Source organism: Dromiciops gliroides, chromosome 2 (assembly GCF_019393635.1).
Source record: "Dromiciops gliroides isolate mDroGli1 chromosome 2, mDroGli1.pri, whole genome shotgun sequence".
Lineage (NCBI taxonomy): Eukaryota > Metazoa > Chordata > Mammalia > Microbiotheria > Microbiotheriidae > Dromiciops > Dromiciops gliroides.
This window is the reverse complement of record NC_057862.1, coordinates 679,689,518-679,702,382: the sequence shown is the minus strand read 5'-3', so window position 1 is coordinate 679,702,382 and position 12,865 is coordinate 679,689,518. Positions and strand designations below refer to the sequence as shown.

Below are 12,865 nucleotides of genomic sequence, written 5' to 3'. Positions count from 1 at the left end.
GTGTAAATGGGATACTACCACCCACTTGCCAGTTATGTATTTCAGGGAAGGTAGGGCAGAAAGGGGCTTCAACCTCGGTTTGGATGCCGTTAACTTTTGTTTCCCATGTAGAAGTTTCCCCTCTACAGCCCACACAGAATTTCCACATTTAGGGAGAACCCCAACACCTCCCCGCCCCGCCCCCCCTCCCCCTCCAGCTGACCAGTTGTTTTGTGGTTTGGTCAGAGTCAGAAAGAGGAAAGACACTGGTTCTGTGAAAGGGCCCAGACTGGGGCAGAAATACCTGCAGGCCAGGTCGCAGCCGCCCCTCCTCCCCTCCCCCTCTCCCACCTGGTCCTTAAGGCATGGAGCAGGGAGGCAGCCAGCCTGGCGGACAGCTCCCCCTGGTGGCCAGCTTATCATCGCTGGGGCCGGCATCAAGAAAGACACAGGGGTCCAACTTTCATCCAGTCGGCTTTTAATTTTCTTCTCAACATCTAAAAGCATGGTCAAGGCCACCAGGCTGGGCCCCAGGGCTGGCGCCCTTTGGTGACGGCTGTTGGCTAGGGCTGGTCCTTGGGCGTGGTCTCCGGGGGCCGGCCCCCGGAGCCCTGGAGTCCGGGTCCTCGGGTGTTCCGGTGGGAAGCGGGCGACTCAAGACTGGGCAGGGGTCTCGCTCTTCAGCTGTTCTCTGTATTTCTTCTGGAGGCCCAGGGCCCGGGCCACGAGCCTCCGGGCCACGGCCGTGTTGGTCTGCGGTCGCTCCTTGGCCAAATGCAGGAGCTCTGAAAGTAACAGCCCCTGCTTGTCCTAGGCCGAGCCTGGGGTGGGGAGTGGGGGCCTCCATGGGAGGGCCCCCCTCAGACTCCCGGCCTGGTCCTCTCCTCCCCCCACCCCGACCGGAATAAAGCCCCGCCCCTCTACCTCTCAATTTCCCTGCCTGTAAAACAGATGCATCTTAAAGACAAGGAATCATAGATAACTCTCATTTCTAAAGCGTCTTCCCTTAAAGCGCACCCTCCCTCTGCATTCCTGGCACTTGGCGCAGTGCCTGAGACGGGCCGGGGACAGCAGGGATGCCTACCAGGGCTCCCTCCCAAGTTTCTCAGGATCCCAGGCCTGGCTCCCAGTATCCAGACGTGCCCCACCCCATCATCCAGGGCTTAGCAGAGGCCTCCTGCCTGAGCAATGGGCAGGAAGCACAGAGAGAAACGGCAGGGGGGGGGGGCTGTTATGTGATGCCTGCCCCCTTTCCCCGCTACATTGCCCCCCCCCCCCCCCAGAGAAGAGCACACAGCTCCCACAGGGCCTTAGGCCCCAGAGCCTGACAGGACCATAGGAGGTCATCCAGCCACTTATAGGCCAAGGCCCCAAGGCCCAGAGGGGCCAAGCTACATGACCAATGCTCATACCACAAACCCAGGACTCTAAACACTGCCCCACTTCTGCCTAACTAGTGGCTGGACCCTGCACCAGGGCTCTGAGGCTTCTAGATGGTACAGTGGGCAGTGGGCTGGGCCTGGAGTCAGGAAGACCCGAGTTCAAATCCAGCCTCAGACACTTACAAGCTGGGTGATACTTAATCTCTGCCTGCCTCAGTCACCTTATCTATAAAATAGGGATAATAACAGCACCTTCCTCCCAGGGTTGTTGTGAAGATCGAATGAGATAATCTATGATCCTATGAACTGACTCCCTGGCTAAGTCACGAAGTATCTCTATGCCTCAGTTTTCTTATCTATACAACGAGGGTGTGTGAAGTGGGGTCGGGCCAAAACGGAGGCCTCATCTGTGTCGTCTGGGCTTCTTCCTCTGTGTCTGACTCAAACATGCCTCTTCCCTGGGGTCTACCCTGACCCACCCAGCTGGGGCTGCTCCTCCCATGCAGTCCCTCCTTGGATCCTCCCTGAGGACCAATGACCATCACTGGTGATGACCTCTCCTCATCAGGCCTCACAAAGCTCCATCGACCTCTCTGTCTTTACCCATGTTGTGTCTTCATCTGGGGGGCAGGGGTCTCATCCCCCTCCTAGATAAGAGCTCTGGGAGACTCCTGTGTCTCAGCCAAACCCTGCATCACCCCTAGCACAGGCTGGGCAGACAGTGGGGACTTAGCAGAAGTGATGGATGGATGCAAGGAGAGAGGGAGGTCAAAGAGTATTCAAAGAGTAGCCATTATAGCACTTAACAGGCATGATCTGGGCGGTAAATGGGATCACTATTATCATCCCCATATTACAACTGGGGAAACTGAGGCAGGCCAGAGTTAAGTGACTTGCCAGAATGACTGAGGGCCTGGGGCTGAATTTGAACTTGGGTTTTCCTGCCTCCAGGTCCAGAGCTCTACCCCCACCCAGGCCTCTATCTCTCTCTGGGGCAATGAGAGTTAAGTGACTTGCCCAGGATCACACAGCTAAGTGTCAAGTGTCTGAGGTCGGATTTGAACTCAGGTCCTCCTGAATCCAGGGCCAGTGCTTTATCCACTGCACCACCTAGCTGCCTCTACTTTATCTCTCAACACAGCCATCACTCAGTGCCTTGGAGCTCTGGAAACTCATTTACTGTGTACAGACATTAGGCCCCTTGCCGGTTGGGGGGGTGGGGGGGGCCAGACCAGGCTTAGCAGCATGGGCACTTTCCAGTGTGGAACTGTACTTACAGGCAAGTCAGAGCCCCCTCTGTAAGGTAGCATTTTTAGAGAACTGACTGGGCTAGCTCAAGGGGTTAAGGGACTTGCCCAGAGTCACACAGCCCAAGCTGGACAGAGATGGGATTTATATTTTCTATTTATAGACTGCTCAGATGCTAAGTGGTAGGGACTGCCTCATTTGGCCTACACAGAGTAGGTCCATTAGAAAATGGACCTACCTTCAGTGTCTGGGGGCTACTGAGGCAGGAAAGGGGGCAGGGCAGGGAGGGAAGGGCCATCCCCACCCCCCCTTCCCCCACCCACCCCCAACCCCCAATGAGGCCCAAGCTCTGGCTCCTTACTTGGACGCTGGAGGGCTTTGAGCTTGGACTGTTTGGTTCCCTGAGTGAGGGGACGGATCTTTAGTGCTGAGAAATCCCTGGTCAGGGCTTCATTGGCTGCAGAGGGAGAACACACCTGGATGTCAGGGAGCTCCGCCCCATGCCTACCCTAGAGTCAGGCTTCACCTGGGAGCCTGGAGCAGAGAGACTGCAAGGCCATTACCTGATGCCAGGCAAGGAAAGATGCCCAAAGCATGGGTGTCATCCACCCACTGGATCTTGAACCCCTTCTCCCTGTGGGGAAAGAAGACACATCATTGGTAAGAAAATATAACCAAACAAAAGCATTCTCTCTCAAAACCTTTCAGAAAACATCCCCGCACCATTCCCAAACGCGTCTCATTCTCTACCGTGTGACCCCCAAACAAGTCACTTGATTTCTCAGAGCCTCAGTTTCCCAGTCTGCAAACCGGGTTTTACTAACAGCACTCACCTCCCGCCGCTGATGTGAGGGACAAATGAGGCCGCATTTGCAAGCCTTTCGTGATCATACAGACGTGTTCTCATCTCTGATTGGGGAGGGGTCACCAATTTAGAGTTGGACAGCACATTAAAGGATGTCCTCTAACTCCCCTCATTTTACAAATGTGGAAACCAAGGCCAGATGAAGTGAAGTGACCTCACAGCCTTGCAAGTCTAGGCTGGAAGGGACTTCAGCCCATCTAACCCCTTCTTCTACAGGTGAGGAAACTGAGGCTGAGGTAGTCTGAGTGACTTACAAAGTCACAGCCCCAGCCAGTGAGCGGCAGAGGCGACATCTGAACCCAGGGCCCCTGAGATCCTAGGCCCATCCCCCAGAACACTCCCATACAGAGTAATGAGATGCCCCCCCACACAGCACCCTGGTCAGCTTCACTTATGGAATGATGGGGATGGAGGCCCCTGGGGTGGGGGGACAGGAGACAAAAGGGATTCACCCTCTGCGGATGGAAGCGATACTGCCAGGCCAGGGGTTGGGGCCGCCACACTGGCTCCTTCTCCTTCCAGCCCGTGTCCCCCTAAACCTGGCCCCTGCCCACTCACTGAAATTCCGAGAACACTCCCATGAGGTCCTCCGTCTTCAAGGAAGGCTCAAACCCGTAGATTTCTACCACGTGGCCGAAGCTGCTCTCTCCCAAAGACTGCTCGTCATCCAGGTAACAGCTGTCCAGGTGAATCTTCTTGATGTGAACCTCTCTGTCAACCAGGTTGTCCATGATCTGGGAACCAGCCAGAGGGGAGAGTCTTTGGGGAGGCCTCCTGAGACGAGGCGGTGTTTGGGAGGAGCAAGCAGAGCCCCTCCACACGGAGTGGGAGGATGGGGGGAGATCCAGGTTCTGTCATTGAGTATCTGTGTGTGTGAGTTAGTGTGCACACGTGAATGTGTTTGTGCATTGTATATATGTATGTAAGGCTGAGCACATGTGTGTACGGTGTATGGGTGTGTGCGTGTGTGTACACACCTGCACGAGCGCACATGTCACAGTTGCACACACATGTGTGTGGTTGGACATGTGTTATATTGCACGCATGTATACACGTGCATGCATGGGTGGGTATGTTGTATGTGCATGTATGCATGTGGGCATGCATGTGCTTTGTTGTGTTGCACATGTGCATGGGTGAGTGTACACAGATGCGTAGCCTATATGCCTGTGTACTGGTCCGGATACATGGGGGTGGGGGGCTCCCAGAATGGCCAGTCCCTCCCCCGATGCAGCTCTCCAATGATTCTCTAGCTCTGCATCACCCAGGCACTGTGTGTCTGAGGCCAGACTCAGACGAGGCTCTTCTTGGCTCTGAGGCTGGCCCCTCCCCCCGCACTACACTGCCCCTTGCTGGACGGCCCACAGGAGGAAATCCCTTCCTCACTCTGCGTCTCAGCTCTCCCCACTGGGCTTGGACCTGCTGATATCCCGAGCCCCTTCTTAGGTTGCTACAACCCCAGGGACGAACACAAGAGGGAGCCCAGCCCTGTGGGGGAAGGGAGGCAGAACAACCTTTGGCGATGGGGTCAGAGGCCTTGGGCTCGGGCACTCATCACCTCTGGGACCCTGGGTAAGCCCCTGATTCCCCAGGACCTCAGGGCTGGAGTCAGGGACCTCTGAGGCGCTTCTAGTTCCAATCATGGAATATGGGCATCTCCCCAGGGGTTCTGAAGACACTCTCCTACAGTTATGAAGGGGCTTTTGGAGGAGGGGGCTAATGAGGAGACCCTTCCCCAGCACAGTGGTAAACTGGCAGCTGGGTTGGGAAACAAGAGACGGGTTCTATTCAATTTTCCCAACCGGGCAGGTCATGGAACCCTTTCTGCTCTCAAGTTTCCCCATCTTTAAAATGGGCATAATTTCACCTGTTGCATTCTGGGCTCTTCCCTCCCTCATTCAGTTAGGTGGTACTATGGATAGAGTCAGGAAGGCCTGAGTTCAAATCCTGCCTCAGACAATTCCTATCTGTGTGACCCTGGGCAAGTCACTTAACCTACATCTGCCCCAGTTTTCTCAAGGGAACAATGGGGATAATAACAGCACCTACCTCACAGGGTTGTTGTGAGGATCAAATGGATATTTGTAAAGTGCTTTGCAAACCTCAGAAGCTCTCTCACTCTCTCTCTCAAAAAAAAAAATGTGTGTGTGTGTGTGTGTATGTGTGTGTGTATGTTTATATATATGTGAGTGTGTATCATAATAGTCTAATATATAGTGTATATAAGAGATATTACTATTACCATAGTTCTTGTTATTATCATTATTGTTATCACTCCTAAAGCACCAGTCTGACCATGTCACTCCATGACTCTATAACTCCAGTGGCTCCCTATGACCTCCGGGATCAGGAACCAAATTCTCTCTGGCTCTCAAGTTCCTGGCCTCCTGACCGGCTCCAGCCTTCTGAAACTTCACTCTGCTCTTCACACTCCCAAGTCCAGTCATCTGCAGTCACTCACCAACACTCCAGGAGGACACTCCGACTCCCACCTCCATGCCTGGGAGGCTTTCCCTTCCCCCATCTGTCTTTTGGAATCCCGGATTTACACCAAGACTGAGTTTAAGTCCTTCCTTCTGCAGGTGGGAGCCAGAGTCACGCCCCCTCTTCCCCCACCCACCCCACTGCTGTACCTTCTTCCCTGGGCTCACACCTGCCTTAAGCTCTTCTATTATCATCAATGACAACAGTCATAAGGAGCAGCTGGCTCTTATACAACACCTACTATGTGCCAGGCACTGTGCTAAGCACCTTACAGATGTGACCTCATTTGATCCTCCCAACAACCCTGGGAGCTAGGTGCTATGATTACCCCCATTTTACAGATGAGGACACTGAGGCAGACACACCTGCTAAGTGACTTGCCCAGGGTCACAGAGCTAGGAAGAATGTGAGGTCAGATTTGAACTCAGGTCCTCCTGACTCCAGACCCATGGCTCTTAACCCACTAAGGCCCTGGGGAAATGCTCCCTGACTGGGAGCCAATCTGCCTTGGGAGAGGACCCCAGGCCCCGTCCAAAGGAAAGAACAAGTCAGGTCAGGCAGGGGTCTCGGGGCAGCCTGGAGACCTGCTGTGGACCAGAAGGATGCATTGCTCCAACCTCCCTTCTGCTTGGCGATGGCTCTGCGCCGGAGCGGGGGGCAGGAGACGGACAATCCCACTGGCCACCCAACACCCACAGAGGCAGTCCGTGCTCCAAGTGAAAGGCTGAATCCACAGATAAAAAAATGCCCATCCCTGTTCCCTGACACCTCCTGCCCTCGAGTTCCCTGGCTCCACCAACACCCCTCCCCCAAACCTATGCCCCGGTACTGATAGGTAACTTCTGACATCTCCTCCTTCTCCTCCATCCCTGGGAATGCAGCTGTCTGAGGCTGGTCCTGCCTGTGCTGCCCAGGTGACTTTGGTCCTGCTTCCTTTTCTGCACCAGGAAGGCTCTTGGACAGGGTCCCTCCCCACATCTCAGACCCAAGGGGCCCGTTACCTCCTGTATCAGCTCCACAGACTCATCCTCTGAACAGCTGTAGTCTCCTTCGTCCTCCGCCCTCTTGGGAGGGGGAGTCTGCCGCCTAATCTCTGAGGATGGCTGGAGATTGGAGCTGACTGGATCCTTTGGCTCCTGGGAGTCCCCCTCCTGTGACTGGCTCTTGGAGCCGGGGGGATCCAGCTCCTCTGAGTCCGGCTTAGGCTCACCCTTTTGGCTCATTTCATTCTGGTCTGTGACATCTCCTGCCACTCCGGGCACTGCCATGTGGGGCCGTCTGGGATCAGGGTCGGGGCCCTGCTCCTTATTGCCAATGTCTTTGGGCTCTTCTGGGGTTTCTCCAGCTGGGTTCCTGTCCCCATCCCCATCCCCGATATCTGCCCCTTGCGGGGACAGGTTTGAACTCCGCTCAGCTTTGTGGCGTAGCGCCCGAGGCACATACAGGGCCTGGTCAGGTTTGCGGCCCCGCTGCCTCCGGCCTGGCCGTGGACCCCGGGATCCGGTGGCTGGCTCCTGGGCTAAGTTGGGCCGGGGCCTTCGGACCTTGCCCTGGCGGCCGGGCATCGAACAGGAGGGAGTGAAGTTATCCAAATTCGGTAACCTAGAAGCAAAGTGGGAGAAGAGGCATTCTATGTGGCCACAGGTCACTCATGACAGCTGGCATTTCTGCAGCAATTGAGGCACAAGAGCCCTGAGCCTCAGGGAGGGTAGATATTCCTTTCCCACTTTACAGACCCCAGGGTTGGAGCTGATAGGGACCTGAGGAAACCAAGACACAGGAAGTCAAAGTGACTTGCCCAAGGTCACAGAGGTGGTCAAACTGGGAATCAGACCCAGGTCTTCTGACTCGCAATCTTCCCCATCCACCATGCAGCTCGGGACCTTGCCCAGGGTCACATGGCCAAGAAGTGGCAGCCTGGCTACGCCCAGTCTCCCAATGCCAAGGCCAGCAGCCTTTACAGTGCATCCCACTTTCAGGGCATGATTTGATCAAAGAAGGGCTCAAGCCCAAGGCAGGGGCTGTGTCCCGGGGTCTCTGGCTCCGAGGCCCCCATCTGTGTCCTCCATTGAGAAGCTGGAGAGCTGATCCCAGAGTCCCCCGGGGGCTCAGCCCTGGGGAGCAGGGCTTCCCACCTGCTTTCCAGATGACAGATGACAGTCCTCCTCTTCCATCCCTCCCCAACTGAGAAGCTGCTCAGGAAATCGAAATTCTCGGCTGTTCGGTGGATCAAGTACCGGAGGCGACTAGAAAGGGGTGGGAAGAGAAGCACCCTGTGGGAGGGATGAGGGAGGGCATTAGTCAGGCTGGTGTCACTGGGGGATTCCCTGGACCTGTCCTGGACTGGGACGGGGGAGGGACTCAGGTGGCTCCCTACAGGCCACCCTCCAGGGCAGTGAAGGAGCCAACCATCTACTCAGCCAACACAGAAGGAACAAGAAGGGTCCTTTTACAGATGAGGAAAGTGAGACCCGGTAGGGCTGAGTCACTCGCCTGAGGTCACATGGCTACTGAGCATTAAGATTGAGACAGGCCCTCAGGTCTTTTGGCTCTAAAGCCAGTCTCCTTACAGAGAACCACACTCGTCTTCTCAGCTGAGTGACCCTGAGCAAATCTTTGCCTCTCTGATCCTCAGTCCCACCGTCTATAAACTGGGCACAACAATAACTATACTGCCTGCCTCACAGGCAGGGCTGCTGAGGGGCTCAATTGAAAGGATGCAAACAAACAGCTCTGAAGAGTTTCAAGCACTATGTTAAGGTGTGCTATTCTCATCAGGTCAGGGAAGAAGAATGTAGAGTACTTGGGATTTTCCCAAGGAGCTCGGGCATTATACTATCACTGACTCAGACCCAGGAGGGCCCTCAGAGGTTATCTAGTCTTTGCCACTCATTTTATAGATAAAGAAACTGAGGCTGAGAGAGGCCAAGAGATTTGTCCAACGTCACAGGGGGCTCAATAAGCACCAGAGCCTGGGCTGGAGCCCCCACTACAGGTGTCTGCCCAATGCATCCCGCACAGGATTATCTGAGCTAGAGAGGGACATCTGCTTGGGAACAGGTTTAAGTGACTTGCCCAGAGTCACACAGCTAGTCAGTGTCTGAGGCTGGATTTGAACTCAGATCTTCCTGACTGTAGGATGGGCACTCTGTCCACTGGGCTGCTCAGCTGCCCCTGAAAACATGCTGCTTTAAAGTTGGCAAAGTACTTTACATAAATCACTTCATTTGATAAGGTGATTAGAGATTGCTTGTCCAATCAGTCTATCAACAAACATCTATAAAGCACCTACTATGTGCCAGGCATTCTGCTAAGTGTTTGGGATACAAAGAAAAGTTCCCATCCTCAAGAAGCTTCCATTATAATGTCAGAGGTGACATGATACAAGGTCCCCTTCATGGGGTTGTTGCAAGGATCAAATGAGAGCTTTGTAAAATGCCGTGTGAACATGAGCCACTATAATTATCGGATCTCCTCGGCACCTTACAGCCACCCTGGGAGGTCAGTGCCAGAAGCGTTATTATTATTATCACCCCCATTTTAGAGATGAGGACACTGAGGCTCAGGAAAGTTGAAGTGACTCACACAGTCACAAAGCTAATACAGGTAAGAGGCAGGGTCTGAGCGCATGTCTTCCTGATTCCAAGGTCAACAGTCCATCTAAGTCACACTGTCTCTCTCAGCCAAGATGTTTAACCCTGATCCCTCCCGGGGCCAAATGCTTCCCTTTGTTCAATGGGGCCACAGACTATGCCTTCTGAACCGTGGACCTGCATATAACTGATCTGGGTGAGAGGGAACGGAGGGGTCAGCACGGATCCTGGAACCAAGCACTCCTCTGTATGCTGAGAGGGGACTGGATCGGCAACTGCACCTCTCAGAGCTCTCTGCCCCCGAGCTACCTCACCTGGACAGCTGCTTCTGCAGGAAGAATCGGTCCAGCTCCTCCTTGACGTGGAGGACGAAATCATTCTCTGTTGGGGAGAGGACGACACCATCCAAGCTGAGCAGGGCCAGGGTGAATTCTGAGGATTCCTGCACAGAAGACCGAGAGGTTGTGACATCAGACAATGAAGCCGAGGATGAGGAGAACAGGGATCCACGTTCTCACTTTCAAGAAGCCCCAGTCAGGGAAGGAAAGACCGTCCATCCTACTTTACAGAGGAAAAAACCTAACATGGGCCGAGTCCCTTCACCTCTGGCTTCTCCATCTGTGAAATGACTGATGGCCCCTAGGGTCCCTCGAGCTAGGAGGCCAACGTCCCAGGACCACAGTCCAGGTCTATGTGGTGTATTGCTACCAAGAGCTTTGTACCCGCACTACAGAATTGGCTGGAATGTGGTGGTGAATTCTGGGCTAGAGCCAGGAGGCCTAGCTTTGGTGCCGGGAGCAAGGGGGAATTTGCCTCGCCCTCCACCCACCCCATGGTCATTGGATCCCCAGAAAGCATGGGTGAGCTAGGTCATGCAAATGTCGTTATCTTCTTCTTATTATTAGAGCACTGGACTTAGAGTCTAAGACTTGAGCTTAAACCCTAGCTGGGTGACCCTGAGCAAGTCACTTAACTTCTATCTGTCTTAGTTTCCTCAATTGTAAAAGGGGGATAGTAACAGCACCTACCTCACAGGACTGTCGTAAGGATCAAATGAGATCATATTTGTAACAGTGCTTAGCACAGTGTTTAGCCAATGCAAAGTTATGGAGAAAGGACAAGTCTGTGTAGCACCCTACTCACTTTACCACTAGGGGTCGCCTAAGGTGCTTCCCAACTCAGACATTCTGTTTCTTAAAATCCAACATTCCTGGTTCTAAGACCTCTTTCAGCTCTGACATCCTAAAATCTAGTTTCTTCTGTAAAATGAAGTGGATGGACTAACGGATCTCTAAGATCCCCATCAGCTATGACATTCTATTTCCCATTCCAGGATGCTCTGAGAGAAGCCCCTGAATTGTATTAATAATAATTGCTAGTATTTATATAGCACTTTATAGGTTTGCAAAGTGCTTTACAAATAGTATCTCATTGAAATGCAAATTAAAACAACTCTGAGATACCACCTCACACTTATCAGATTGGCTAATCACAAGCAAGGAAAATGACAAATGCTGGAGAAAAATTGGGATACGAATGCAATGTTGGTGGAATAGTGAAATAGTCCAACTATTCTGGAGAACAGGTCTGGAGAAAAACATACCCCAAGGGGTATAAAACTGCGTACCCTTTGACCCAACAATAAGTCTATATCCCAAAGAGATCAAAGGAAAGGGAAAAGGACCTATTTGTACAAAAATATTTAAAGCAGCTCTTTCTTTTTGTGATAGCAATTGAAAGTTGAGGAGATGCCCATCAACTGGAAAATGGCTGAACAAGTTGCGGTATATGATTGTGATGGAATGCTATTGTGCTCTAAGAAATGATGAGCCAACAGATTTCAGAAAAACCTGGGAAGACTTATGAACTCATGCGAAAAGAAGTGAGAAGAACCGGGAGAACATTGTACGCAGCAACAGCAACATTGTAACAATGATCAATCGTGAAAGACAGTGACTCCGATCAAAACAATGACCTAGGACAATTTCAAAGGATCCATGATGAAAAATCCAGAGAGCAAACTCGGGATGATGATGATGAACTCTGCCGACTGAAATATATTTTTTCACTTTAAAATTTTTTTCTTGATTGTATTTCTGTGTTTTCTTTTGCAACATGGCTATATAAAAAACGTTTTCCATGACGTCATTATATCATCGCAATAACCAGACAAGGTAGGTACTATTATCACCCCTTTTTACAGATGGGGAAAATGAGTCAGAGGGAGGGTAAGTGATTTGACCATGGCAGTATTCGAACACTGCTGTAACTTTCCACGTTCTAATCTACCATTGGAGGGCTCTGATTATTCTAACATTCCAAGCTCCCTTCGACCGTTCTACATTCGTCTATCTATTGTGGCATTCGTGTTCTATCTCCTGTAACACTCTACTTTCTATTCTAACATTCTACGGCCCACTGCAACATTCTAGGTTGTATTTATTCTGCATTTCACTGTAGCATCCTGCGTTCTATTCTAATAGTCTACATTCTATTAACATCATTCAAACCCCCTACGTCCTTCGGCCCTCTCCAGCTCCGACAATCGAAGTTCGAACTTTTGCTGGGTAAAACGCGGAGTTGGAGTGGGTGACCTCCGGGCAATCAGATCTCAGTCTATGGCCCCCTGGAAGAGCCCCCCACTGGGGGATCCCCAACCCAGCGGAGCCGGAAGCCGCGGGAGGTCATCCAAGGCTACAGCACTCCGTGGAGGCGTGGGAGGGGGAGGTCCCAGACGGGTCAGTGGGAAGGGGGGGGAGGGGCTTGCGGGAGTCAGGGGTCCCGCCGGCGCGGGGGTCGGGGGCGTGCACACGCTCCTGCCTTTGGCTCCAGGCGGGTTCGATGCAGACCGGGAGGCAGCGCCGCCCCCACCCCCACCCCCGGGGCGCGATCGCCGGCCCCCAGCCCCCGAGCAAGGACGTGCACTTGAAGGGTGGGGGCGGAGGGGTCTCAAGTAACCCCTGCCCGACCCCAAGTACTTGGTGCGGTGCGCAGTACTGCCCACCCCGCCTCCCCCAACGCGGAGTCCCCGAGATACTCACCGCGGCCGGACCTCCGAGCAGCCGTCACTCCTAGTCTCTGACCCGCCTCCTCTCTCTGACTCGCCCCTCCCTGCCCTTAAAAAAAAAAAAAAAAGCCCAACTCCCCGGGCAGGGCCGCAGCTCCACCCCGCGGCCCGGGGGAGGCATGGCAACAGGACGGGTCCAGATGCTCACAGCGACCTTAGAGGGAGCACATCTCGTCCAAGCCCTTCCTTTTACAGAAAAGGAAACTGAGGGCCCGAGAGACGGGAAGGGACTTTTCCCAATGCCCCA

The 12,865-nt window shown here is 53.3% G+C and overlaps 1 protein-coding gene across 1 annotated transcript; it reads right to left on the bottom strand.

Annotated features, from left to right (window-relative positions):
• Positions 1-440: 440 nt before the first annotated feature.
• R3HCC1 (R3H domain and coiled-coil containing 1) lies at positions 441-12,616 on the bottom strand (the record flags this gene model as incomplete). Its single annotated transcript, XM_043981291.1, has 8 exons — positions 441-764; positions 2,971-3,066; positions 3,173-3,243; positions 4,033-4,208; positions 6,960-7,560; positions 8,094-8,231; positions 9,866-9,993; positions 12,593-12,616. Coding segments are annotated over 8 exons (1,365 nt in total), but the record flags the coding sequence as incomplete, so codon positions are not given.
• Between the last annotated feature and the right edge of the window lie 249 nt (positions 12,617-12,865).